Consider the following 25,761-nt stretch of genomic DNA (forward strand, 5'->3'; position numbering starts at 1 on the left):
AACTTTGTAGAACATCATGTTCGTCTATCTCTTCAACTTTTTGAGTTATTCTCAAAAAACTAGTGGCCTGATAGTCATGGTACGGAACAGCCCTCTACAGTGCTTAAAGCGAGCACTGTGCTCGCAGTGCTTGAGGCGAGCACTGTGCGCACAGTGTTTCAGGCGAGCACTGTGCGCACAGTGTTTCAGGCGAGCACTGTGCGCACAGTGTTTCAGGCGAGCACTGTGCGCACAGTGTTTCAGGCGAGCACTGTGCGCACAGTGCGCACAGCACACCTTGGTGTGAGTGCGTGTGCGCACAGCACACTGAATTTTGCTGCTTTACCCAACACTACCAGTGATACATGTGCTCGCAATTTTTTGCCGTTAGACTGGCTGACGACTAGAGAGGTGTCTTATGGTTATTTGTCTCGCAAACCATTGAAACGGATTGAATGTCAAGTTATTCTTCATTAACGAAGAGAAGAAAGAGGTATTGCAAAATTATAAAAATAGCAAATCGAACAGAAACTACGATGGATGTTATATTGCTGATACTAGATAGGTAATAAATAGACATAAATATTCCTTTTTATTAAGTTAACTTTTTGCATTCCAACATAAAGCTCATTATCTTTGTCTATACGCCATTTTTTCCTCACACAACACTTCTCTCGTTTTGTATTACTTATTCCTACATCTTGTTGCTTCGCAGCACAGTCAGAGCAGAACTCAGTCGTGCGGAATATCTTGAACCAGTGTTTCCGCCTTGCTGGGCACAACAATCTAGCCGGCAAGCAAATAATAAGCCACCGGTCCAAACCACCCTCCAGCGTAACCCGCTGACTAGACGTGCGATTGATTCGCTTACGGGGCAGCAAAGAACATTAATACGAACTAACGGCACGGCCAGCATGAATGCGTCAGTCACTAGAGAACTGCTACTTTGCCGGTGGGGCGCAGGTGTGCGCGGTGGTCTAATGGTAGATTGGATCATAAATTTATTAAAGAGAATCACCCCATTTGGGTTGATCGCAGTTGCTTCTACTGCCTGTCAGAAGCTCTCTATCTTCTATGACTAGACAGGAGAGAAACGTACAGTGAACTCTTGCAATGCTTCAATAATCTATGAAAAGGAATTAAATATACAATCTATTTAAATATTGGATTATATCAACAATCTCCTTCAAGAAATAATAAAAATGAAATAATCAAAAGAGCGTTTATTTCCAAATTAAATATACAAAGCAGTAGTGTCTATCAGTTCCTACTACACAACTAATATTCCACAGTGTAAAGCTGCGTAACTTCTTCCAGAAATGCTGCTAGAAAGATCATAAAGGAAGAAGATTGTTCCACCTGGTGCGGATCGTTCCATTCGACTGATCAACGATCGATATGTAGAACATTACGCTTCGCAAAACTTCAGCTAACTTACGTCATCAGTAACAGTAAAAAAAATAAGACAATAAACCATCCAATGCCGCAACCACCCTACGGACTTAAATACTCTCAAAAATAAATTAGAATTCAATGTTGAATCTGCGAAACAGTACAGTAAGAATTAGTCAAGAACAAGTGTGTAAAAGTACAATTTAATTAAACACACAATCGATTCAAATTGTAAGTACATAAAACATAATGTGAACGGAAAATACTCCACTAGTTCAAGACGATACTTGACCGTGAATTCACCGTGACTTCCAACGTGCAATTGAATTGTTTTGTGGAGCACACGTTTGGTTAGGTTTGGTAGTATAAACTAACCCAAACGATAGTCTACTTTGAAATAAAAGTCTCCCGTGTCTCGCCTATTGTTCCGCGTTACGGTTCAGCGAGCGGTCTCTCGGTTGCAAACCATCTTCTGGACCTAGGATAAGCAACGATTGGCGATGTTATTTCGCATATGGGGGATGTTTTGCTGTTTGTTTACCGTATGCAAATGAGTTATTTTAAGTAAAACATTTTGCACCATGGAATTCTTGAATAAGAAACATATTTCGGTTTCATTTTTATATCAGATCTACCAGGTGCATGATTTCACGGTTTGTTTAAATTATGCCAATTTGAAAACAGGGTTAAGTAAGGAGGATAAGGATTAAGCTATATATCTGGAGGCAACTCACAAAGAGTTAAAAAGAAGTATACCAACTTGTGCTCGAACTATGACAAACAGACAACTCCCAGTGATCGTGAGGTCTCAGACCTCTCCTTCGACAGTAGACACGATGTTTCGCTTTTTGCTCTCCAAGATCTCAAGATCAAGGGAAGTAACCGACCGAGTTCCTTCCATTCGCAGCAGCAAACGAACGATGAGACTTGTTACATGAAGGTGAATCAACCGGGAACTGGAAAAGCAAACCGGCAAATCGAGAAAATCGGTAGGAATTCCGTGGACCCCCTAACGGGATACTTCTAATGTTATGTTAGTTACCCACCCCCATCATCCGAAGCGGGTTTCCACCATCCTCCAATTGAACTCGCTCGCTTCGCTAGTGTTTGGCAAAAGGTGCATCCATTACGGAAAGCGAAGAGAAGATTTTTCTTTACTTCAGTTACGTTACGGGCGAAGAGGATCTGTTGGGTTGGGCGAGCTTGTATACCCTTCCTGCCTACGCATTCGGGTTGGGTGTTGCGCTTTAGTTCACCCGACTTCCTCTCTTCTCGTCTTCCATTTCTAATTTTTCCCACACCAATGAAAACCTCTTGGCCCCTCTCTCTTGGGTGGTGTGGATTGAATTGATTGGGGTGCTATTGGGGGGATACATTCCCCGGGTGCTTTTTTGCAAAACCACAATTTGCAACCATCGGATACAGACACATTTGCAAACACCATTCTTCTGGGGCAAGAGTTGCTTTTTCAGCTCCTCATCCCAACAACACAACTAAACCGCAAATTATTTCGCAATATTCCAAACCGGGTCATGGAGTTGGGTCTAACAAAATCGCAAAACTTCACTCGTCCGGACAAAGTTGGCTTATCGACCCCTTATGGATAATTTAGAACGTGCACATCCCGCAATAACCCTTCGCAACATTAATTATCAAGTGGTTTTTTTGTAACGCTTTTCAAGTTCCTTGTCTATTTGCTAGAATTAAGCTGGAGGCACGAACTTTATTCTTTTCTGGCACAACACGGAGAGCCTCCGCTGACACCTAGATTTGTGCCGTTCACAACAGTCCAATACAAACACCGATACGCAGGTGCAGAAAATAAAGCCTTGACCTGGGCTGGTTCTATGAAAACGACTGCACAGTACTACTGCGTCCGGGGATGTTGTGGTCGATGCAGGTAAAACTGCATTATGCTTTAACCTCCCACACACGAATACTAGTGCGCCAGTAGCACGTGGAAAGAATAATTCAGTCGGTTTCATTTGCATTCTTTGGTGCATTGAGTTTTCTAACGTGACTTCTGTAGCTTTTCAATGCTATAATGTCCAAATTATCCAAATTTGAATAATAAAATTAAATAATTCCTTATTTAGAGATTCGTACAGTAGTTCATGAATTCCGCGAATTTAATGTTTGATTGAGCTATGCCATTCGTGTATGATGACGGCTAATTAGTTCGTTAAACTTTAAATATGATGTCCAGCAGAGTGCTTCAAGAGTGCTCAACCCCCTGTGGCACGCAGGGCACCTTAATACACACCTTGCTGTGTTCATAAACATGCAATCGAACATCGAACAAACCCGAAGGTCCACAAAACTCACCTAAAACAAGGTGAAAAAGGGCAATTTTAGTATGTTGCCGGTTTCCTTTTACATCCGGCCAACCATACCCACACCGTTCCCTTGTTCCCTTTCTATGTTTACCGACTGTACCGAGCACGCAGCACTCCACAGAAAGGAAGTTTGTATGCAAAGGTAAACAAAATATGGCTTCGACGTTTGATAAATAAACAAACTAATCACCATTAGCGGGGTGGTTCGATTTCCTGGATAATTTCGGTCCAACCTTACATGGGCTTTGTCTGACATTGTCCGATGCACCTTCTATTTAGCTAAAATAGTGAAATTTTTGTTTTTTTTCGGTTCAATTTGGAGTACAAAATGAAAATAAAAAGTAAATTTCCACTTACCACGTGTTGTTGCCTTTATTAAGCATAGCAACCAATAACTGTTCCAAAACCTGTACCAACAAAGGCAGCCTTGCTTGGATGGATGTTGGATTGATGTTCCTTTGTTTTGCCAATTTTCGTCCGAGAATCCCTCGCCAGACAACACACTGTACGCCAAATCCTGTTTTTCATTGTTTTTCTTTTTTCACCCCATGCGCGCACACACACGTAGAACCACTCCTGCGAAATGACATACCAGAGCACGCAGCGTCACTTACACACAGTCACACCTTCTATGTTTTCGATGTTGCTGATTTCGATAGCAGGCTATGGATAAAATTCATCCCCCAATTGCTCTCCGCACCGAAACAAGGTCACTGCACCGTGGGAAGGGTGTTCACAGTACAAAATCATTGGCTAGTTGCCGATGATGACGCTGATGATGATGAATGGGCGACTGCGATTCGCAAAGACGCACACAGCAAAGGCAACTTTCGGAACACCACGAATTTAACCAGCAGGTAACCTACTTTCGTCGATGTTGAATTTTGGGAACGCTTTCCTTTCACCGATGGGAGTCCGCGTGTCGCTTCTGCTTTCGTTTCTGCCACATAGAAGCAACGCTGAGATAGAAGGCGGAAGAATGGGGATTGCTGTTGGATTATGCTCTATGTATGCTGCTGCTGCCTCCTATACCAGCGGAACTTTACAGAGAGAACTCGCCCTGAGGAGGAAGTTCACACTTCCACCTTTCACATGCCAATTGCTGCCTAAATCTCGCCTAACTAGCGGATGTCCAAATTCCAAAGCACTCCCACATTGAACGTACGGAGAATGGTGTATCGTTTTGTTCCACTATATGCCACACAGCAGCAACATATCTTTCAACGCCAACGTCATCACTGTTTTTTCACCAAGCCTAATTTTTCGCGAAATTATCGTTCTTTGCTTTTCATGCGAACGTAATACGCGGAGAAGCAGCAGTTTCCAAAACTGATGCAACAGGGTGAAAAACACCAAACACGGGGAACTAAATTCAGCACACAGTTGTTAATTAAACCTTTTACTCTAATAATAACACGTACGAGATTCAGCTCCAGCTGCAGCTACTGCAATTCACACGCAAATTTGAGTCGAGATTTTTTGTAAGCGAAGAAAATCGAAACACTTGCGATAAATTTACAGGAAACAAACTGGCTTGTTCAACCTGACGTTTCTCCGAAGCGATTTGACGTTTGGAATGCTGGCGCAGCATGCAATGGAATTGCAATTGTGACCGAATGTGGGTTGAAAAGTTCGACTGTGCTATGTTTTGTCCATGTTGTGTGGGTTCTCTTTCCAACTGTACGAAAGAAGTTCCGCCCGACAGTCAGGCTGGATCATGTAGTACAAAATGACAGTAGCGCGCAATGCGAAATAAGAAGATTCTAAATTGATATTTTAATATGAATAAATAGTGCCCAAAAACAGGCTAATAAAACAGCTTAATTCAAATCGTTTTCGTGGTGCTAAATTAATCGTACTCTTTTGTGTGCGTTTTTACACCTTATTGCATTTTGTTTATGTTGCTCTCCAACGTCAATGTAGCATGTAGCGAGAGCCCGTAGAAGTACAAAACACCACACAATAACCCCCGGCTCTGTATACATCAATCAGCCGTTTTTTGTGTATGCGAGAGAGGCTATTTATTTACTCTTTTGCAAAAATTTTCCCTACCGTAACGAAAACGGAGGAACACAACCTCCGTGCGTGATTAGTGAACTGATTATCCCTGGCCGTGTTTTTCGAGGGTTTAAGGTGTGATCGGTGTAGCACGGGAAGTGGGAAAAACATCCAAAAACCTTGGAATCAGTGCACATTTTCTGCCCAATATGTCTGATACGGTTATCGATCTGGTTAACGATTCCGAAACGGAGGATGTGATAATGATCGAGGATCAGCCGGAAACCAGCGTACCGAAGGTGGAGCGGGAATCGATGGATACCAATGAGCCGGAAGTTGCGGAAGATCAGGACTCTGATGATGTAGAATTTGTGCCAGTGAATATCCAAATGTGAGTATTAAATCGATCGACCTGCCTTTTTCTTCTCTTGCGTTAATATGCGTACAGCGCGGTGCAAAATTTATGGTTATGAATGCGTGCTCCGATACCTTTCCATGTGAGCTTTCTTGCACAGCGTGTAGGATGAGTCAAACTATTGGGATGACGCTGATGATGAATCTTCCTTTTTGCAAAGAAGAATTAAACAAATCAATACTGAAGCTGCAACATCATCATCTGCCGCTATTGAACTGAACAAGAAACGGTGGCCAAGGTGATTTATTTTTATGTTGCACCCTACAAAGCCTACCTACTCCTACAGTCGTCTCCGCCCGTCGCGTGGCACACCTCTATTGCCGTCACACAATCTCATTTGGCCTCAGGTTTCGAGGGCAATAGAATTACGCACTGAGGTAGAAACAATAACGAGCATCTCCGAAGTGGTCCAATTCTCGGTTCCATTGTGTAGAGTAAAACAGTACAGTAGGTCTGCATTAACCCGAATATTGAAACGAATCTATCCGCCAATACTCTGTGTATGCAATTAGTGAAATGCAAAAGGAGGACAATTTCAATAGAAAAAAGATTTAGCATGGTAACCGTATCGTAAGTGTGCTCTTTATCTTTAGAATTCATTTTATCTGCGCCTTCGTTTTTTGCGGCGCAAACAATTTCCTGTTGCGGTTACTACAATCCTATCTTCATCTTAAAATGTACTCAATTCCACAGTTCTGGATGTTATAATGCATGTTACTTATTTCACTATCAGGCGCTCAATTATACTGTTTAACAAATTTATTAATAAAGTAATTCCGATTCATTCTTACACGATTGCTGCGACCCTGTTTGCTGTCGTGCTTCATGAATCGAAGCAAAAAGTGAAAAATTAAACAATTCTTAATTTCATGGGAAACGTAACAAAACGATAATGTTCTTTTTTTCTTCAACACCCTCTCTACGTCACACGATCGTTGAGGTACTGAAGGGTGTGCTTAAGCTTAATTGCCAGACTGTGTCAACTTAAACAAGAGAATTGCATGTGTAGCATGCAGACCGTTGCCCTGGAATACGCAAGGCATGCTGTTGTCTTCCACCATAACTTAAATATGTACCGGAACGTGTAGGATGAGCTGTGCTCGATCATCAAAGCGGGCCGCACAGATCGAACATCGATAATCGGATCTGCCGGTGTCAGTGTCTTGTGAGGTAGTGGTGGTTCTGTCCGCGTACACACAACCATCATCCGGATCGTTTTCTTCGTCCATCATTGCTCTGTCCTCTTGCTTTTCTACACCTGCTAATTCCACCATATGCAATGATTCTGTATACGCTTTGGTAGAGGTAAAGTTATCCTGGTGATGGAAAATGTCCTCATGGCAACTGCTATCACCACTACTATTACTGTTGTGCGTGGCATCCGGTGGCAAACCATCGTTCAGCAACATTGCAGCCAACCGCTCGGAATTACCCGGTGTATCACTCACAGCGTTAACCGAATCCGTCGCTTCCAATTTCACAACCGTTCCCGATGTGGTGTCATTTTCGTTGCTTGGTTCCGTTCCCGTTGCACTCGCTTCGTAGGCCTGCTTCAGGAAGTTGACCTCACGTTCTAGTTGACGGCGTGTAAGTCGCTGGCTACGCAACACTGCTGGTGGTGTTTCTTGGATCACTTTCTTAACCTTCTGCTCGACCGGTTTTTGCTGCGGCTGTCGGCCCGAAGCAGCCTTTTTGTTTTTCGCCTTAGATTTTCCTTTCGACACTGCTTTTTGCTTCCGTTGGTTGAATTCTTTCCCACCTTGTTGTGGCTGCCCGTTGTTGTTGGTACGTCTAGTTGAGGGGGTAGACAACACGTTCCTGGATGGAGCACTCTTTAGCGGTGATCGTAGAATTTCTTCCAGATCGTGCACGGTGTCACTGTTAAACCGATCCGTGTACTTATTCTTGTGCGATATTTCCATCAACAGCTGATGGTTAAAGTCATCTTCCGAAGCGCTAAATGAGACAGTACTTTTGCGAGGTTGGCCGTAGCCACGTCTGCATCCATCATCCACCATTGGCTCATCCATCGGATCGTCTGTGTTCCCATCGTCCAGCAAGGGAAAGCTTACGGAAGAGATCCGGTGCGAGGGTATCTCAGGCAGCAGCGAATTACTCTTTCGACTACGGAAAAATGCTTCCATTACGTTCGTGATCGTGCTGCCGGTACTGTGTGGTGAGGAGTGATCCTCACAATCCTTCATCTTGCCCGCTGCATCAGGAGAATCTTTACTGGTGTATGAAATCGTACGCTTGCGAGATGTCTTTTTTCTAGCCGAAACTACTTTCGCCCTTGACGCGTTTGTGCGACAACTGCTTGGTCCAGCCTTTTGCTTTGACTTTGCTTGGGGCGGTTTATCATGGGTGGAATTTGAAGGTTCGTCTTGCTGTCCATGAAGCAACACGATATTGCTTAACAGGTTAATACCATTTTCGTCCAACATATCGTGCGATGAATGGGATGGTTTCGAAACACTCGATCCTCCCAGAACCCGACGGCCACCGTACTCGAGATTAGGTTCCCGTTTAGTCTTGTGTGTACCATCCGGAAGGGGCAAAACTATTGAGGGTTTGGGTTCGTGACGCTGCTGCCTGGCAGTCTCCGTAGTGCCGCTGCTCTCTTCGAACCCAGTTTCATTCCCCTCGTCTTCAGCGTCTTCTTGGGACTTATTCTTTTGCTTACGTCGGCCACTCTGCAACCGTTCCAGCTCGTGCGGTTTCAACTTCCGCCGTCGTTTGTACTTCCTCGGAAATGTTGGTGGTTCACGCTTCATTGCCGTGTTCATGTCGCTGTGTTTAATTAGATGCTGTACCAGATCATCCGTGGTAGAAAATGGAGAACTACACACAGTGCAATAGAACGGCTGATCCGGTGAACCACGCTTTGCGTCCTCTTGTGAATGATGCGCACGGATGTGTTCTCGCAAAACCACCCGCTGATTGAACGCCTTCGGACAGACGGGACAGGCGTAAGGTTTTTCCCCGGTATGTATCCTTTCATGCTTCCGCAATGTGCCACCATCGGCAAAGGCTTTCCAGCAAAACCGACAAGCGTACGGCCGTTCACCGGTATGGATGCGCATATGAATTTGCTGCGACGATCGAGAACCAAACGTTTTACCACACTCATGGCACGGATATTCGTTCGATTTTGTGTGCGAATGACGATGGTTCATGAGCGTACGACCGTCGGGGAACTCTTGGTTGCACACTTCGCACCGGACCGTCTTGTTCCGGTGCGATTCCATATGGCGCTTGAGTCGTGTCATGTGATGGAACGTTTTGCCACACTGCGAACAGGAATGGGTCCGTTCCCGTGAATGATCCCACGCGTGCTTCATCAGCGTCGTTTGACTTTTGCACCGCTTGCCGCAGATGGCACACGACGTTGCGGTCAGTTCGCTCCGATGGCGCTCCTGTACGTGCTGCTTAATGGTGGCTTCGTCGAGGAATCTTTCGCCACACAGCTGACACTCGTGTGGTTCGTAGCGAGTGGTGTGTGATTCGGAGTGTTCCAACAATTCCATTCCGCTCTCGAACGTTTCTCCACACTCTCGACACGACAGCGCGGTTGGCTGGGTGTGCGTTTCGGGATCACTAGAGCGATTCTCGTAGTGCTCGATCGAGTAGTCAAGATCGCCGAAGTCTTCTTCTTCTATTTCCTGATCCGAAACGTCCTCGTCGAGATCATCACCGTAAGCGACGTTTTTCGAGGATGTTTGCACCAATTCTTGTTTGACGGCCACATTATGAGGCAATGCATTAACAGTGGAGCTGGTAGCCATACCGTGCTTTTGCTGCGTATGATTTAGTATGTGTTCCAGTTGGTAGAAAACAGCATTGCATTTATCACAATTATAGCGATTCCCGGTGTCCACCGATGTTCCGCCCGAGTCATACGCTTCATGATTCGGCACCCATTCGAATTTGCTTTCATTGATCACGGTTTCGCTGGTTGTATTGATTTGCTGATGCACCCGGCTTACGTGAAGTTGTAGCTGCGGCCAAGCATAGAATTGCGCAAAACAATAATCGCACTTGTGGCTCGGCTTGTTTGTATGGGTGCGAGAATGGGCCATCAACGCTTTTTCTCTTCCGAACGATATACCGCACTGTTGACATACGAACGGTTTGCGTTCATCGACTATTGGAAACACTGTACCAACCGATTCAGTTGTGGTATCTTGTGAATTTTCGATTGGTTCTTTTTTAATATGACGATTGGCGGGCATGCTAGTCCGTGATGCTCCAGTCGATCGCACCTGAGTTGTTTGGATTTTGGCCGACAGTGCTGGTTTTGTTCGTGCCGTTCGCAAATCGGAAGAAACAGTTTGTCGCTTTCCTGTCATTCTCTTCCCTGTCCCAGCTGCAGAAAAAGATGAGCTTGAATAATCCACATCGATAATAGATTGGTGATCGACCCCCGTTGGGCCGTTGCCGAAGGATGTGCGATCCATGGGGTCTTCATGCTCGTAGGAATTCGCCGAAGAAACACCATAATTCGTGGTCGAAATCAACTGCCTAGGTGGTTGCAAATTGTAGCTCACCATCGGGTCCTGTATGTACAGATCTTCATCCTCACTCGAATGCCTTGGGCGATGTTTAATGTGACCGACTGCAAGTTCCGGTAAATCATCTAGCATAGAAGAAAACAAACAGGACAGTGAAAAATTAGTGAAATGATATCATGGATGTGGTCAGTCTCTGTTTCACGTACAATCTAAATCCTGATCACCACGGAGAGATAAATCATCCTGTTCGTTCACGGCGTACGCGTGCTGCTTGAGATGATTGATGAGGTCCGTCCGTCGACCGTACTGAGCACCGCACAGATTACACACATGCGGCCGATCGTTCGAGTGTGCCATCAGGTGGTTCTGCAGGCTAGCCTTCTTGCGAAATCTCCGGCTGCAGAAATCGCACGGATACGGGCGGGACAGTGTGTACTGGTCCTGGTCGAGTGGAACCGGAATCTCATCCTCGACCGCGATCGTATTCAAACCAAGCTGATCGACTGTCACCTGCACACATTCTTCGCCTTGCGCTTGTACCCAATCGTCCGTAATAACTTCCTCTGTCACTTGACACTCTTCCGCGTAGTCGGCCTGGAGTTGCGGTGTTTGTTCCACGGTTTCCGATACTGGCCCGGAATCAACATACCCATCCAGTTCAAGATGACTTTGTTCCGTTGACTGCAAGGCATTGGTCGGGAGATGGTTTATTTTGTTAGTATCCACCACCGATGGCGGCATAACATCGGAAGATGTCATGTAGATTAAATTTTCCGGTGGAATTTGATCAATGTTCTGTATCGATCGTTCGTCCACGAGATACTCCCGGCCGTCAGGTGTTTGTAGTAGAATAGAATCATTCAACATAGTTCCCTGGTTGACCGTCGTTCGGTGAACCGGTTGTTGCTGCTGCTGCTGCGGTTGGTGGCTTTTTGTCACAGTCAGATTTGAATTATCGATCGCCGTGCCGTACTGCAGCGTACCATCGTTGTTGGCCACCGCACCTTGGCCGGGGATGGTTATAATCTTCACGTTTGGTCGCGCCTTTGTAACATATTTTAGTGTTGAAATGCTTCCTCCACCATTGTTTTGGCTGGCGCTGGTGCCAACCCTAGTCGTCTGCTCGGCTGTTGTCACTTTCCAGACCGGGAACGCGTTGTGGTTCATCGTTTTGACGGTTCCACCCGCTGTAGAAGTAAGGACGGAATTTGTATGAATTACTCAACACAAAAAAGACGTAGCAAGAACGTATCGTAATTTTCATTGCCGCTTTGCATTACGATAAAATGACAGTTTCCCAAGCTTTGGCACTTGCGCACACGCTTCGTGGGAGATAAAATGTTTGCGACCGTACGCCACCAGGGGGCGCTAGCTGCTCGCTCAATGTTGCCTGATCCAGGGCGATGTGTTGTTTCATGCTGCGGCCAAACCCCATGAAGCAGTATCGCTTTTGTTTGGTAGCGCAAACTTAGGTTATGGTTAACATTTTTGAGGTTATTGCAATAATATCCGACATCAAAACAAAACTCTGTATCAGCTGATTCGTGTACACAAACCGCTGGTACTAGGCGCGCGCGGAAGGAAACGCAAACGGGGTGCGGTAACGCGTGCGAAGAGGATTCCGCACTTTTTGATGGACCAAATTAACGCGATGAATGCGCCATTTTAGAAAAAAAGTTCTACTTTGTTATCGCTTTGCTGATTTGCCGGGATGATCAATGTTCCTTACAATAAGCCAGCGAACGGACCGACTCAAATTTCGTTTCCAGTTGGTCACATAATTACGGTGTTGAATATTGTGATGCCTACTTTCAAGGGTATCATTCGTAGCCGCGAATGTTTTGTCACGAATATCACTTCACGTTTAGTCCTTCTTCTTCCAACCAACAAATATTGAAGGCCAATTGTGAGCGGCTGGATCGATTCGACGGTGTCTTTCGCGCACAGTTTCACATCTTCTTCGTGATTTGCTCGTTGTGAAATATTCTTTTGGAAGTAAGAAATAAAAACATATACCGTGTAAACTAACTAAAAAACAATTGCAAATGCTAAAAGAGAAAAGCTAGACTGATTTCTTTTGGTTGCCCTTCACTTTGACAGCCAACGAGCAGATTGGATTAGTTCGGATCTATCGTTCCGGATTGGACGGCCATCACTAGCTCCGTGAAGGATGTGGTGAGCAGGTTGGATCATTCGCACTTGCATCTTTTGAGCATCTTGATAGCATAAATGAAAACGATTCATAGCGATTTGTAAAACAAATACTTCTTTTTCCAAAATTGTATTATTTCGTTTCATAACTTGAACTAATAACCCGTTTTTACGTTGGGTAAAAATTCGCTCGTGTGGGTAATGACTGCTATCTGTCGCCGTTAGTAATCATTACTGTCAAACCGCTAAACCCATGACCCAGCCTGACCGTTTATCATTCTGCCCTCGGATTTGGCTCGTGGTGGTGTGAAATTGGTTGCTATTTGGAAACAAATTCCCTACTTGAACAAAAAGCGACGGTAAAATTTTGTTTTCGTTGGCAAACAATTTCCACCGGCGCAGACAAGGGACAGAATCAGTGCAAATCTTTCCATTTTGGTCCCTGGCTAAGCAGCGATTGTGAGAAAGGTTCAACCCCTTCGCCATTGTTGTGCTCGATACGCGTTGTTCAATGGAGGAAGTGACGATCGAAAGGTGTGTATTGCGTCGATTAATATTGTCCAAAGTGCAACATTTTGGTGAAGGTTTCTTGAAAACTCCCGCGCGGTGAATGGCATGTAGTTTTAATTATAGCATTTATATAGCAGGCAGTAAAATTGTGTCGCAAATATCGTTCGATACCATTCTCACCTCCCCTTGACACTCCTTCCACTACACCTGCTGTTTGCATCATACAACTAGACTACCAACCTATCACTAGGTTCCTCCCCCACCCCCGTTCAAATCAACCATCGAATGTTTTAGCGATGTGAATATTTATAACTGAGCTTCTGGTTCAGGTGCACATCCGTTTGAAAAGCGAGAGAGTCAAAACAGGGGTCGTATTACGTTTACTAGGTGTGACCTTTACGAATGGCATGAATGTGAAGTTTTAATGCTTCGTTTTTTCCTTTTTCCGTTTATGTCGTGATAGGTTGGCGGAGGAAAAGAAGAATTCCGGAAACGATGAATACAAATCGAAACGGTACGAAGCTGCTCTCCGGCTCTATTCGGAAGCGATACACCTCAGCCCCGAAACGGCCGCTTACTATGGCAACCGATCCGCCTGCTACATGATGCTCGGTGACTATCGGGCGGCACTGAACGATGTAAAAACGGCTATCAGCATCGACGAAAAGTACGAAAAGGGATACATCCGGATGGCCAAATGTTCTCTAATGCTCGGTAAGTGATATGAATGAACAGTCTGGAAGAATGATTGCAATAAAAAAACTGCTTTGCAGGCGACGTGATTGGAACGGAGCAAGCAATCCGAAAGTTCTTGACTCTGGATCCATCGAACACGGCGCTAAGGGAAGAGATTGCTAGCCTGAAACAGCTGCGCGATTTGAACGAGAAAGCGGCAAACTGTTACGATAGGAAGGACTATCGCACCTGTCTGTATCATTGCGATAATGCGATCAAGATAGCGCCCGGAAGCTTACAGAACAAGCTGCTAAAAGCAGAATGCTTAGCCATGTTGGAACGCTTCGAAGAGGCCTGCAACATTGCGATCACGATCATGCAATCGCACAGCACCAACGCAGATGCGATTTACGTGCGTGGATTGACGCTCTACTACAGTGACAATCTGGAGAAAGGATTGTTACATTTCGAGCGTGCACTGATGCTCGATCCGGATCACAAAAAGGCGAAAGCGATGCGCCAGAAGGCGAAACAGCTGAAGGAAAAGAAAGAATCGGGTAATGAGTTGTTCAAGACGGGCAAGTACCGGGAAGCGCTTACCACCTACTCGGAAGCTCTGGAACTAGATCCGCAAAACAAGGACATTAACAGCAAGCTGTACTATAACCGCGCTCTGGTAAACTCAAAGCTTGGCAATTTGCGGGAAGCCATAAACGATTGTTCAAGCGCCCTTACGCTGAACGAGAAGTACATGAAAGCACTGCTACAACGCGCCAAACTGCACTACAACATGGAGAACTTCGAGGAAGCGGTAAAAGATTACGAAAAAGCATTAAAGCACGATCGTACGCAGGATGTGAAAAATCTGCTAAGGGATGCCAAGTTCCAGCTGAAGAAATCGAAGCGCAAGGATTACTACAAGATACTGGGCGTTACGAAGCAAGCGACGGAGGATGAAATTAAGAAGGCATACCGCAAACGAGCACTGGTACACCATCCCGATCGGCACGCAAACTCGACAGACGAGGAAAAGAAGGAGCAGGAGCGCAAGTTTAAGGAGCTGGGCGAAGCGTACACGGTGCTGTCCGACCCGATGAAGAAATCCCGCTACGACAGCGGTCAAGATCTGGAAGAGATGAACCATAGCGGTAAGTAGTTGGGAAAGTTGTTGCGGCACAATTGCAATGTATCCCTTTTGTTTTATCCGTATAATCGCGCCTCTCTCACCCTCTCTTCCAGCTGATATTGATCCGCAGCAGATCTATAGGCAATTCTTCTTCCCGTCCGATTACGGGTTCGGCGGATTCCAAGGCGGTGGCGGTGGCAATAGCTCAAACTTTTCGTTCCATTTCGGTTAAGAGGATGGTTTTGGTTGTTGGCACCTGGTATAGTAGTGCAGCAGCAAATGTTAAATGTGTAAGCGCGTATATTGTAACCCAAGCTAAACGTAATCCCGTGCATAAAACCGTCTGCCGATCTGTTCCCTCACTTCATTCTCCGTCCGTCACGGAATACGGAATTCGCACAAGGAAGTAAAAAAGATTTATTTATAGGCGCTCTACGCAACATTCGTCATTCACACTTCCTTGTCCATTGCAGACTTTAGTAACACATAAAACAAAAAGTAAATGTCTCCTCTGGATAACGAAAACTTTGCAATCGGAAGGCATAATATTTTTTCGTATCTAATATACATCAGTTGTGTTATACACAGAGTTGGTTTTGTGACTCGCTTTTGATACTGGAACACCTCACGCATTAAACAGAATGTAATTGATGGCGTTTTATTTTCCTCTTTTTTACATAAAACGCCGAACAAAACTGTTGTAATTTTTGTGTGATGCTATATAAATTATCTGTTCTTATTTTGTGTGTAGAAAATATGATTATTTGTAGATTGTTCAAATCATTTGGACGTTTCCTTGCGCCAACTTTTCATTGTGATTTTTTAAAATAATGAATAAAAGCATAACACCATTTTCCTTTTGCATTCACTATGCGGAATTGGTGAATATTGGGGTGCCATGATTCTTGTTTGGAATTTTGGTTTACCTAGAGAATAATTTGTTCTAAAGGATGTTCATCTTTGTGGTACTAGAACTTTGAAATGGATGATCTTTTAGGTCTGTCTTCCTTGCCTTTTTATTTGAGCCTTGAGCCTTGAGCCTTGAGGGCCGGATAGTCAGTTCTACGGTATGGTCCGGATACGTTTTGGTATGAGAACCGGACCCATTTAAGAATGATAACGTCACTAAAAAGTCGATTTTGTAATAATGCAACCACCCTGTAATTTGTTTTATTTATTACGAATTTGTTTCTTTACTTTTCAATGCTTGGATTTGTACATAATAATTTATGCTGGTACGACAAACAATTAGAATCTTACTCATCCGTCTATTCATACTACATGTGACTTAGGCAGGACCGTAACATAAACAAATATTGTAATCCAATTCAGAAACCAACACTTGCATACAGATACAACAATTTAGAGATGAAATTAATCGAGTTAAAATGGTGTACCGGGCAATTGGGTGATGTTAAGAATAAACAAAAAGGACAAAATGCACTTATTGCAACCGTACAAAAAAACTTTGTGCAAAAGAAATGCTGTCCATACATGCAGGTGTACGAATATCTGAAAGAAACCGCTCACCCAACTTTAATTGCAGACTAAATTATAGACGAAACATATCTTTGTATTGTAAGTTTTGTTTGCCGGAAGATTGTTTTGTGTTTTATTTCGTTTTTTAAATATTAACACCTCTCGTATAGTCAAATCACGTGTGTCTTTTAATGGTCAATAGTGTACAATTGAGTGTGAATGCTAACCATTACGTTATATCAAACATCTCATTACGATAATCATGGCACAAGTGTGTTGCGTGCACGTGAAGAACAATACATAACTGGAACGTTTCCGTATGGTGATTTTATGTTTTGAAGCCCGTGTCTACCATTTTGTACGCGGGATACACACAGCCATGTTGGTCACTTCCAGCGACGCCTTGTTCGCTATACGAGAACTCAAAAGTACACGATATTGCTTTAAGTTAAGGATGCAACAGGAAGTACACAGTTTTGGTTTGCTCACTGTAGCTCACTTTTATCATTATATTATTGTAACATTGTTAAAACTGTAAGTAGCGAACGTGTTGTTTTTTTTTTGGTACAGGCAGCGACGAAACAGCGGGTATCCGTGTCCTATGCTGGTCCCCGTTTCGGTAGTGTATGCGGTGTTGCATCATATTCTAGATTAAAAATGGGCAAAATCGTCCATAAAGGTACAAAAGTTTACAAACAACGCTCGTAACGCTTTTAAAACAACTCTCCTGCACCCAAATAACGCACCAAAAAATGGATGAAAGTTATTGAATATAAAAGAATCGTTATGTACGAAAGGTTATAAAACCAGAATTTAGCTAACACAAAACCCCATCACGCAATGTGGAATATCAGCCCCTACGTGGGCGAAAGATTTCCTAGCCAAGAATGAAGCAATGTTCCGTTCGCAGGACGTTTTTTTCTGGTTTGCACCATTCTGTTTAACTATCACGATTTTGTCTAACAATAAGTTCACTGAACTAGAGCACTATAAACTACCGTTTTGCTTTTGCCTACGTATCACGCACTAATCACTAGTGAAGGTTGCTAAATAGGAGCTAATAATACTGCTGCAAATTGCGCGGAGTGTAATTGGTTCGATTGCTATAACACACACTACCCAGTGTCCTCACTCATCACTTTGCGTCTATATGGCTTGTAATCTATGCTACCAACACCCTCGCATGCGGGTTGTCTAGACTTGTTCTACCGACGGCTTCTTCTCTAACTACCTTTATACTGCATCACTGCCTATACTACGTTGTTGTGTTGTAGAAAATTGTGTCACTAAGTAGTGTTGTGAAAAACAACTCCCGGGGGATTTTCCTTCTTGGTAAAATACTTAACTACACGGAGCGTTACGATCTCCCGGTGGAGACGAATGCTGGCAGTTTGTCTGACTTCACCACATCATCGTGTGTTGCCGAATCCGGATCCGTTTTTCAATGGGGTATCGCCAGCTATAACCATTCGTAGCTGTAATTTTGAAATGTGTTAGCAAACAACGCAAACCAACCAGAAGTTCTGTTGTGTCCACTTTTCTTACCTGGCACGCTGTGAATGTCGCATGAGGAAGTTGTTCAAGTTAGTAACTTAGTGTATACAAATGAGGAATTGATGAAGAAACTCTTACCTTACGATGGTTAAACTGATTGTAACGGTTATGGGATTTTCTCACAGCCTCTATTACAGCTTCTCTGATCCTACCGACATCCATATGGTCCTCCCAGGCCACTAAAGTGTCAGAGAAGTATCGATTTTAAAGACATAAAGTCATCGACCTAAGCCTTATTGAATAGAATCCTTTGCTGCAGATATTCGATGTGTTAGACCAAACGCCGGTGGCTCACCACCAAGGAACCGGCCCAGGTTTTACACGATCAATTATCAGATATGAGGCACTCTGCCACACTTACCAGCCATACAATCTGTGAACAGCAGCAACGTTTTCAGTGGTCGCTTGTTATACTTTGGCGAGATGCCATCGTAATTGTAGTGGATCAGCAGCCTGTCCGCGAACAACCGTTGATATGTGTCACTGAGCGAGGTATCGTGTGTTTTGAGCCGCCGAAGGATGTTAATCTGAAAATTTGAATTGATGTTCTTGAAGATATCGCGTTAAAATGCCCTATCGACCAGATCTTACATAGCGTTCCCTTGCAGTGTCGCTTGACCGGACCAATCGTTCCAACTGTTCCAGCTGTTCGATCGTTTCGATGGGGAATTTAACGCTCTCGATATCTTCCATTTGCTCTTCGCCCGCAGCGCATGGGTTCAGAAGCTCCGCTGGCAGGAGTATTACCTCTTCAACATCTTCTGTCTCGCTAACGGTAGCTAGTTAGGAGAGGAAAATAGAGATCCGTCTTAAAAACATAGAAGTTATTATTGTTTTAAACTACTTACTGTCCGTTTCGTCCATGAGAAGTACTACGGGTGCGGGAGAAAGTCTACTGGTGCTTTCACTATCATCCGGATCTGGTGGTGGTTTCCGCTTTGGAATACACGCATCGTCTGGTTCATCCAGCCCAGAGGATGATCCTTGATGATTACCATTGCATTCCACATCCCTATCTTGTTGTTGCATTGGTGATTCCTCCTCAGCTTCTGTTAGTCCGTTCTGCAGCGTTGATCCCATCTCTGCTTCATCCTCCGTCACAGGGACAGCTTCAGTACCGAGCTGGTCCGCCTCTATCACCGTCCGACTGTCGGAGCTACTTGATGCGCTTGCCTCAGCGATAACGACCGAAGGAATTGGGTACGCCAACGGAGCAACAACTTCCTCGACAGTACCAACCCCGTCCGGCTCATCTGTTGATCCAGTTGACTCTGTGTCGGGTTTATCACCCGCCACAGAACTAACGTCCTCCTGGAGCGGTTTCCTGGTGAACAGTAGCCGTTGTTTGTGAAGGCGATTGAATCGATAGATCTCGTTACTACGCAAACATTTCGTGCGAAACAGCAGGAACTCATCCAACTTCAGCGCACAGTCTTCGCAGATGGGTGACGGGAAGTCGAAATCCTTGGAGAGCTAAAGCGGAAATGCATACTCTCGTAAGTTTGGTGCAATTTCTCCCACCTGATAAGGATGTGATTGATTTACCATTATTGCCGTACATTCGAATATTTTCTCCACAAGCGTATCGGTTGTTTCCTTGCTGTTTTCCGACTGGAAGATTGACTGTACGATTTCCGACTTATCCGACAGGCACAGGCGACATTTGCGCTCCAGGTTAGGGATCAGATGTTTTCTGGCAGAAATGGAGCGACACTGTTAGCTCAGGTAAACTAGAAGCTGCTCACGCCTTATAGCGGGCTGGTGCTTACTTGAAGATACTTCGTAACTTTGCCATCCGGAAGCAGGCGACACGATGTGTAAGCGGTGTACGTAATCAAAACTGGCGATGCACTCGATGAAGTGTACAAAAACGCAAGTCAACTGGTTGGTTGTCCGGTTGTTACGGAAAAAAAAGAAACACACTGCAAGGATCTTTGGATGGGAAAAACCTAAACCATAAAAGCGAACAAACAAATCACTGAACAGGATATTCTTGGGTGTTTGCTGGAGTTGGATGTAAAACTATGCACAAAACACAAAACTCGAGCTGGAAGAACTGACACACCAAGCACTGCTGGAAAAGTGTGTTAGTGTGTTTGCCTATAATTTTTCCATTTTTATTTCCCCCAAACGCCACTCGCTATCCTTTTCCGTCTCGTGGTGGGCATTCCAACTGTCCACGCAAGGACGACGTGTAGTTTGACAGTTGAAAACTGATGTCCTGTTTCGGTCACACTAATTGGATGACGACGGTGGGGGACGAAAACGCACATGTTTACTAGATGGATCGGAGCATTTTCGGAGCAGAAAATGGCACACAAATTTTGGAGAGTGGTAACGCGAAAGGTGAGCACGAAACACATCGTGAGCTGTGAGAGGCTAACGTGGCGGTTTGGTGAAGATTTCATCGGGTTTCATTTCCACAGCGGTGCACATTGGTTTAAGGGCGCGCGTGAAACGTGATTGTGATGCGAGCTGTAATTTCAGCAGGTACGCAATGGACGCAATGGGGCGGCTGCCCTACGCCCCGTATCAACCTTTGCCGGTATGTTCTGGAACCGTTTCACGGTGTACCTTTCTTTGGGTATATCGGCCTGTTTCGTTTTGCGCTCGACGTAGATGGGGAATTTCTTCTTTGCCGGTTTGGACCGTTCCGAAACTGTGCGTTTGTCGCGAAAGTCTTGCGCTTCTACCTGCCAAATGCGTGCGTACGAGAAGTCCAGCAAACAGTCCATCGAGGGATCACCTTCCTTTTGTAAAATTTGGGGATAGACGAACACTAGGGTTAAATTTGGGGCGATATGATACGCATCGAGCGTTAACTTACCCTATCGTACGATGGGCGGAACGGTTCCTTCAAAAGACTATCACGATGCGCAATTAGGTTGTTCTTAGGACGTGCCAGATACGCCTTGGACCATTCGTAACGTGTCGGTGTAGGGAAGGAGTTAGTTTTACTTATCTTACAGCTCGCCATTATTACACACCCTGTAGTAGTTTATTTTTTATTAAAAGCACACGCAATTAATATATAAAAGACAAAATTAAAAAAAAAGAGCGCGCGCTATTACTTCCGCGAAGTTTCCGAATGACGAATGATAAAAGTCGTCAGCAAGGGTGGTGATGGATGTAAATTACCACAGTTTGCTAGGATATGTGATCTGCATCTGTAGCTACAGAAATCTCACATTCAATGAACGAGGTCTTAATAACTTACTTATCTGACGCTATAATCACTTCGCGGCCTTGGTCTCCTGCAGGAGTCCTTTAAACTGCTCACGGCCGAATGCCTTCCATTTCCAAACCATTATCCCGGCCTTTCTGGCCGACGCATCAACGCCATCACTCCATTTCAATTTGAGCCTACCACGCTTCCTCTGTTCATGTGGACGACCTAAAACAACTTTACGGGCAGGGTCGTCTGGCGTTATTCTCATGACGTGACAAACCCAACAGAACCTAACGTGTCTAATCCGCAGTATGACAGTAAGTTCGCCGTACATAGAGCTCCTCAATTTTTCTTTCTCGCATAGAGTGCCAAAAATCCTTCTAAGCATCTTCCTTTTTAACGTGGCTAAGAGGGTTATGTGAGTTTTGAACCAAGTCCATGTCACAGAGGCATATGTGTGTACTGGAACTGTATAGGTTCCATTTAGTCCTGTATATACCATCCTTCGTCGCGACAAATGTTTTCAGTAGAGAAGTTTCCTCAGACTGTAGAATGACCGGTTGGAGCACCCACGCGCGTATTTCAACATCAACGACTGTTTACCCAAGATAGGTGAAATTTTGGACGACTTTGAAAGAGCGCTCACTTATTACCTATTACCACCTAGTACGTAACCTCTGTGTAAGTGAGGATTTTTTAACAAGCTTGCTGGTGGTGCCACCATCAAATTGGTTTTTGCCTCGTTAATCTTCAACCCAAGGTTTTCTGTCGTCTTCTCAAACCTTTGGTAAGCTTCCGCTTAGTAGGAGAGTAGTAAACTAATGACTAATGTCTATGTCTTCAGAATCTGGATTGACTTGTAGCAGAGGTCTACAAACTACGACCCACGGGCCACATGCGGCCCTCAAGAGCCTCCAGTGCGGCCCACGACGCTATCACAGTTGTCACTATTTTAAGAAATTGTCTAATTATAAACACTTGTATCATTGTTTGACTGTTCAAATATTAACTACAGTAATAGTCAGTAACATTAAATACCAGAAATTGTGAAAAATAGTCATCTCGAGCGTAACATCTGTGTAAATAACTTGCAAGAAAATGTGTTAGCGGCCCCCAGGCTATCGTAGTTTAAAGCAATGCGGCCCGGGTGCTGAAAAGTTTGGAGACCCCTGACTTATAGAAGATGGTCTCCGAAGTTTCCACCTCCGAGTCGCGGATTGTCTGCTCTAGAGCGCTAGGTAGAAGAAAGGTCACCAAGAACAATATTCATGAATCATGTTCATATTCTCATTACTAATCGTCATCCTGTCTCTTCTATAATTGTATTTCGTATCAGGGGCTTTTTATAGTGTAAACATGCGGTGTCCAATCCAACCGTAAGCCATTGTCAGCTTTCCATTCGATTGCATTCATAAGTGCATCCATCCTGTTCCCACCGTTGATGTGATCAAGGGTTGACCTTATACATCAATTACATCACGTCAGCATCACGTCCACACGGCGGTGACAATCATTCATGACGTGACCACATGTAAGCAGTGCAAATGAAACTATCCTTTCCGCACGATACATACCATCCCATCCGGTTTCATTAGACATCTCCCAACCCGACACGCCGTGTTCTGTGGCATTCTTTCCTGTTATCCTTTCTCAGCCGATGCTTCAAGGACGATAGTGCAGTAAAACGGACGGTGCGATGATTAAAATCTGTTAGCCCTTTACTACACTGAACCAACCACCATCCATTGAAGGGGCAGGGCGCATGTGTCTCGGATCTTTCTCAGCATCACCCGTCTTTCGTGCAACGGCCACGGTACGAAGAAAGAAGGCAACATTGCCGCCGGTAATAGACCAACTAATTTGATCCAACCGTAAGACTAGCGACCAACAGCCAACACTCGGGCACACATTTCGAGCGCTAGTATTTAGAGTGGTCCATGTCGTGGGATCATACATTCAGCCGTGGCGTCCACCAGATGCTGCTCCTTCGGGGCTTTATTACATCCGGTTCCAATCCGGACAAAGAGGAACCATCTATCTACCCGCCGGCACTAATCATCAGGCAGAAGAGAAATTAAATAACACCTTCAATTCAGTGTCCCCAATGGGACAGCAGCGGGCAGAAATTACCACTCGGGGAGGGAAAAAAACATCAGTGAAACAACTAATCGAATAATTGTCTTCTGAGCGGAAAGCTGGGAAAGCCGTATCCAGCTGCTGGGATTTAAGCATATCTCGCCATGCTAAATCAACTCGTCGCGACTGCATCGCTGTAATTCGTGGTTGAACATCACCGTTGTAATTAAAACTTTCCCGCCCTAGATGGTCATTTGCGATAACTCCGTTCGGTGGTTGTCCAAAATTGGACACAGATTGTGGCCATGGTTTTTGAGCGTAGTTCGTCTAACTAAGCGCGGTGGCATTAATTAAAATTTCATGTTTGATTTTGTGAAAACTTCCAACCTCACCAACCTTTGGCGGGTTGCAGACGGTTGGCCGTTTCCGGGTTTGCCCCGAAGCTTCCGGTGCTGTTAAGGAGCTTGTTGGTTTGGCTGTTTCATTTACCTTTCGCGGTCGCGGTCTGTGGGACAACTGCCGAAAATATGGGACATGGGGCTGGCGATCCTGTGCTGGAAGGGAACTGTTTGTACAAACCGGGCAAAATTGACAATGACAAAGTAATGACTTCGCGGGAGTTAGGAAGGGCAGAAGGATCGCAACCTCAACACTTTGGTGCGCTGTGGTTTTCCACTTGAGCGGATTAGTGTCAGTCATTGTGGCCACGAAAGGACGCCCACATTGTAGGTTCTTTATTTATATTTTGAAGTCTTAAACCGTAACCCCTGCAATGTTACATAATTCAGCTTATGAACTGATTTTTCATTCTGTGATTTAAAGTTATAAGACATTTTGACCAAACACTTATGACCTATCAATAAAATAAATGTCCTACTGTATACGCGATAAAACCCATCCGAGTAATTGATTATGGATATTATCTATTGCAATTCCAAGAGACTACAGTGACTTCGTAAGACGTTCAGATTTGCCGGAAGTACGCGACACCACAACTCAACACCCCGCACAAACCAAAACAAAGGCAGAAACACAAACAGAAAGTCATCGCTCACTTCCAGCTTTTCGGGACATTATCCCATAAATAAAGAAATCATGACTACCCATCGTGGATCGTGCTGAGCTGAGCGACTCCCCGTTAGACCAGTGATGGGACGAAATTGGCAAATTGGTAATGTGAAGCGCGCGCGTCCACCGAATGCCTGTTGCTGCTACGGTTGGGGCTGTGCGTTTCATTAAGCACTCTGCCCGAGCATACTTCAGTGGATCGGTTGATAAGTGCTGAACCTTGGGCAGGAAGGTGCGTTAAACGTGAAGCGTCCCGAGGATGGCCAATTGAAGTAAATCAAAGAGCAGAGCAGAGGCAAAACCGGTAGTTTACATCATAAATGGATTAGATAATAAAGTTACATGTGTGTGAGTAATGGAGTATACCTAAACGGCGATTTAAAGGTAAAGCGGTAAAGAATTTAAATAAATCCCCTAACCATGCTAATCACTCAAACCATGCACATTATGTCAATGCGCTAGTACAATCGAGTACCTTCACTCTCAAAACAATTGACCGTGTCAATTGAGGCAAAGCAAATCAGGGCAACGCAGTTGCTGTGCGGTAGGTTCAGTTCCGATTCGAAAATTACCACCACAAACATTGCCCATTGAAAAAGGCCAAGGTCACAGCCACGAAGCGGATGTGTATGTCCGTGGCAGTGACATGTCCTCTTGCGTGGTGCATGTAGAGACTCTTCATTGAGTGCACACACACACATACGCAAGGGGGTTGCATTCTCGCTATGGGACGAATATAGGAAGAGCGAAGTGCAAAAAAAGGGTCACACTGACCAGCATCGTGCTGGTATGAAGCATTCGCGAAAAAGGGTTGCAAATATTACGGCACTCGAACTGATCCTATGTCCACGTTTGTGCGGAGGGTTTTATTTAAACAGCACGAGCATATTGCTTCTCACCGGTTGCTGTAATTTTCAGTATCCCAATATTAAATGTTTACCGTGTGCTATATAGCTTATCTGACCCGATTATCATTTGCATGAGTTATAACGAATTTCTGCTTATCAAACTTTTCGTTCCAAACATTCAAGATAACCGATAACGACTGTTGGGTTTTATTATCGCGATTTTAAAATGTGCAGTCGATCCGATTAGGCAAAACTCGTTTCCACCTTGATTGCACTGCGTACAACGTGAAGAGCGGGCAGTTCCCTTCCCAAGGGAGCTACTTGCGCGGTACCTTTACTTGCGAGATTTCTTATCGATGGGTTTGAAAGTAAGGCCAAAACAAAAATTGTAACGAAAACCAAAAAGCCCCTCACACCATTTATTTGTGGGCGTGTGTATTTGCTGGGCAACTTCCCGGCTTTAGCTTATCTTTA

General features: G+C 44.6%; 4 protein-coding genes across 4 annotated transcripts; 1 reads left to right on the forward strand and 3 right to left on the reverse strand.

The window, feature by feature from the left end:
* Positions 1–5,914: 5,914 nt before the first annotated feature.
* Positions 5,915–15,325, forward strand: LOC128715255 (dnaJ homolog subfamily C member 7). Its single transcript, XM_053810135.1, has 4 exons — positions 5,915–6,096; positions 13,756–14,006; positions 14,066–15,115; positions 15,207–15,325. Exons 1-4 carry the CDS (start codon positions 5,915–5,917, stop codon positions 15,323–15,325), a joined length of 1,602 nt encoding a protein of 533 aa, XP_053666110.1.
* Positions 7,185–11,798, reverse strand: LOC128715253 (uncharacterized). Its single transcript, XM_053810134.1, has 2 exons — positions 10,838–11,798; positions 7,185–10,756 (listed from the first exon to the last, which is right to left on the reverse strand). The coding sequence occupies exons 1-2, from the start codon at positions 11,796–11,798 to the stop codon at positions 7,185–7,187; spliced, it is 4,533 nt and encodes a 1,510-aa protein (XP_053666109.1).
* Positions 15,326–18,113: 2,788 nt separating the features above from the next.
* LOC128712515 (uncharacterized) lies at positions 18,114–19,921 on the reverse strand. Its single transcript, XM_053807405.1, has 7 exons — positions 19,896–19,921; positions 19,672–19,819; positions 18,975–19,599; positions 18,718–18,905; positions 18,488–18,653; positions 18,205–18,305; positions 18,114–18,125 (listed from the first exon to the last, which is right to left on the reverse strand). The coding sequence occupies exons 1-7, from the start codon at positions 19,919–19,921 to the stop codon at positions 18,114–18,116; spliced, it is 1,266 nt and encodes a 421-aa protein (XP_053663380.1).
* A 688-nt stretch (positions 19,922–20,609) lies between these two features.
* Positions 20,610–21,103, reverse strand: LOC128715098 (uncharacterized). Its single transcript, XM_053809980.1, has 2 exons — positions 20,954–21,103; positions 20,610–20,876 (listed from the first exon to the last, which is right to left on the reverse strand). The coding sequence occupies exons 1-2, from the start codon at positions 21,101–21,103 to the stop codon at positions 20,610–20,612; spliced, it is 417 nt and encodes a 138-aa protein (XP_053665955.1).
* Between the last annotated feature and the right edge of the window lie 4,658 nt (positions 21,104–25,761).

This window comes from Anopheles marshallii, chromosome 3 (assembly GCF_943734725.1).
Source record: "Anopheles marshallii chromosome 3, idAnoMarsDA_429_01, whole genome shotgun sequence".
Taxonomy (NCBI): Eukaryota; Metazoa; Arthropoda; class Insecta; order Diptera; family Culicidae; genus Anopheles; species Anopheles marshallii.

Coding starts and splice junctions, on each gene's coding strand:
- LOC128715255 (XM_053810135.1), top strand. CDS start 5,915: ATGTCTGATACGGTTATCGATCTGGTTAACGATTCCGAAACGGAGGAT. Junction 6,097..13,755: donor GTGCCAGTGAATATCCAAAT/GTGAGTATTAAA, acceptor ATGTCGTGATAG/GTTGGCGGAGGAAAAGAAGA. Junction 14,007..14,065: donor CAAATGTTCTCTAATGCTCG/GTAAGTGATATG, acceptor ACTGCTTTGCAG/GCGACGTGATTGGAACGGAG.
- LOC128715253 (XM_053810134.1), bottom strand. CDS start 11,798: ATGAACCACAACGCGTTCCCGGTCTGGAAAGTGACAACAGCCGAGCAG. Junction 10,757..10,837: donor TGGTGATCAGGATTTAGATT/GTACGTGAAACA, acceptor CTTCTATGCTAG/ATGATTTACCGGAACTTGCA.
- LOC128712515 (XM_053807405.1), bottom strand. CDS start 19,921: ATGGCAAAGTTACGAAGTATCTTCAA. Junction 19,820..19,895: donor AAGTTACGAAGTATCTTCAA/GTAAGCACCAGC, acceptor CATTTCTGCCAG/AAAACATCTGATCCCTAACC. Junction 18,306..18,487: donor GTTCACAGATTGTATGGCTG/GTAAGTGTGGCA, acceptor CTGACACTTTAG/TGGCCTGGGAGGACCATATG.
- LOC128715098 (XM_053809980.1), bottom strand. CDS start 21,103: ATGGCGAGCTGTAAGATAAGTAAAACTAACTCCTTCCCTACACCGACA. Junction 20,877..20,953: donor TCCGCCCATCGTACGATAGG/GTAAGTTAACGC, acceptor ATTTTACAAAAG/GAAGGTGATCCCTCGATGGA.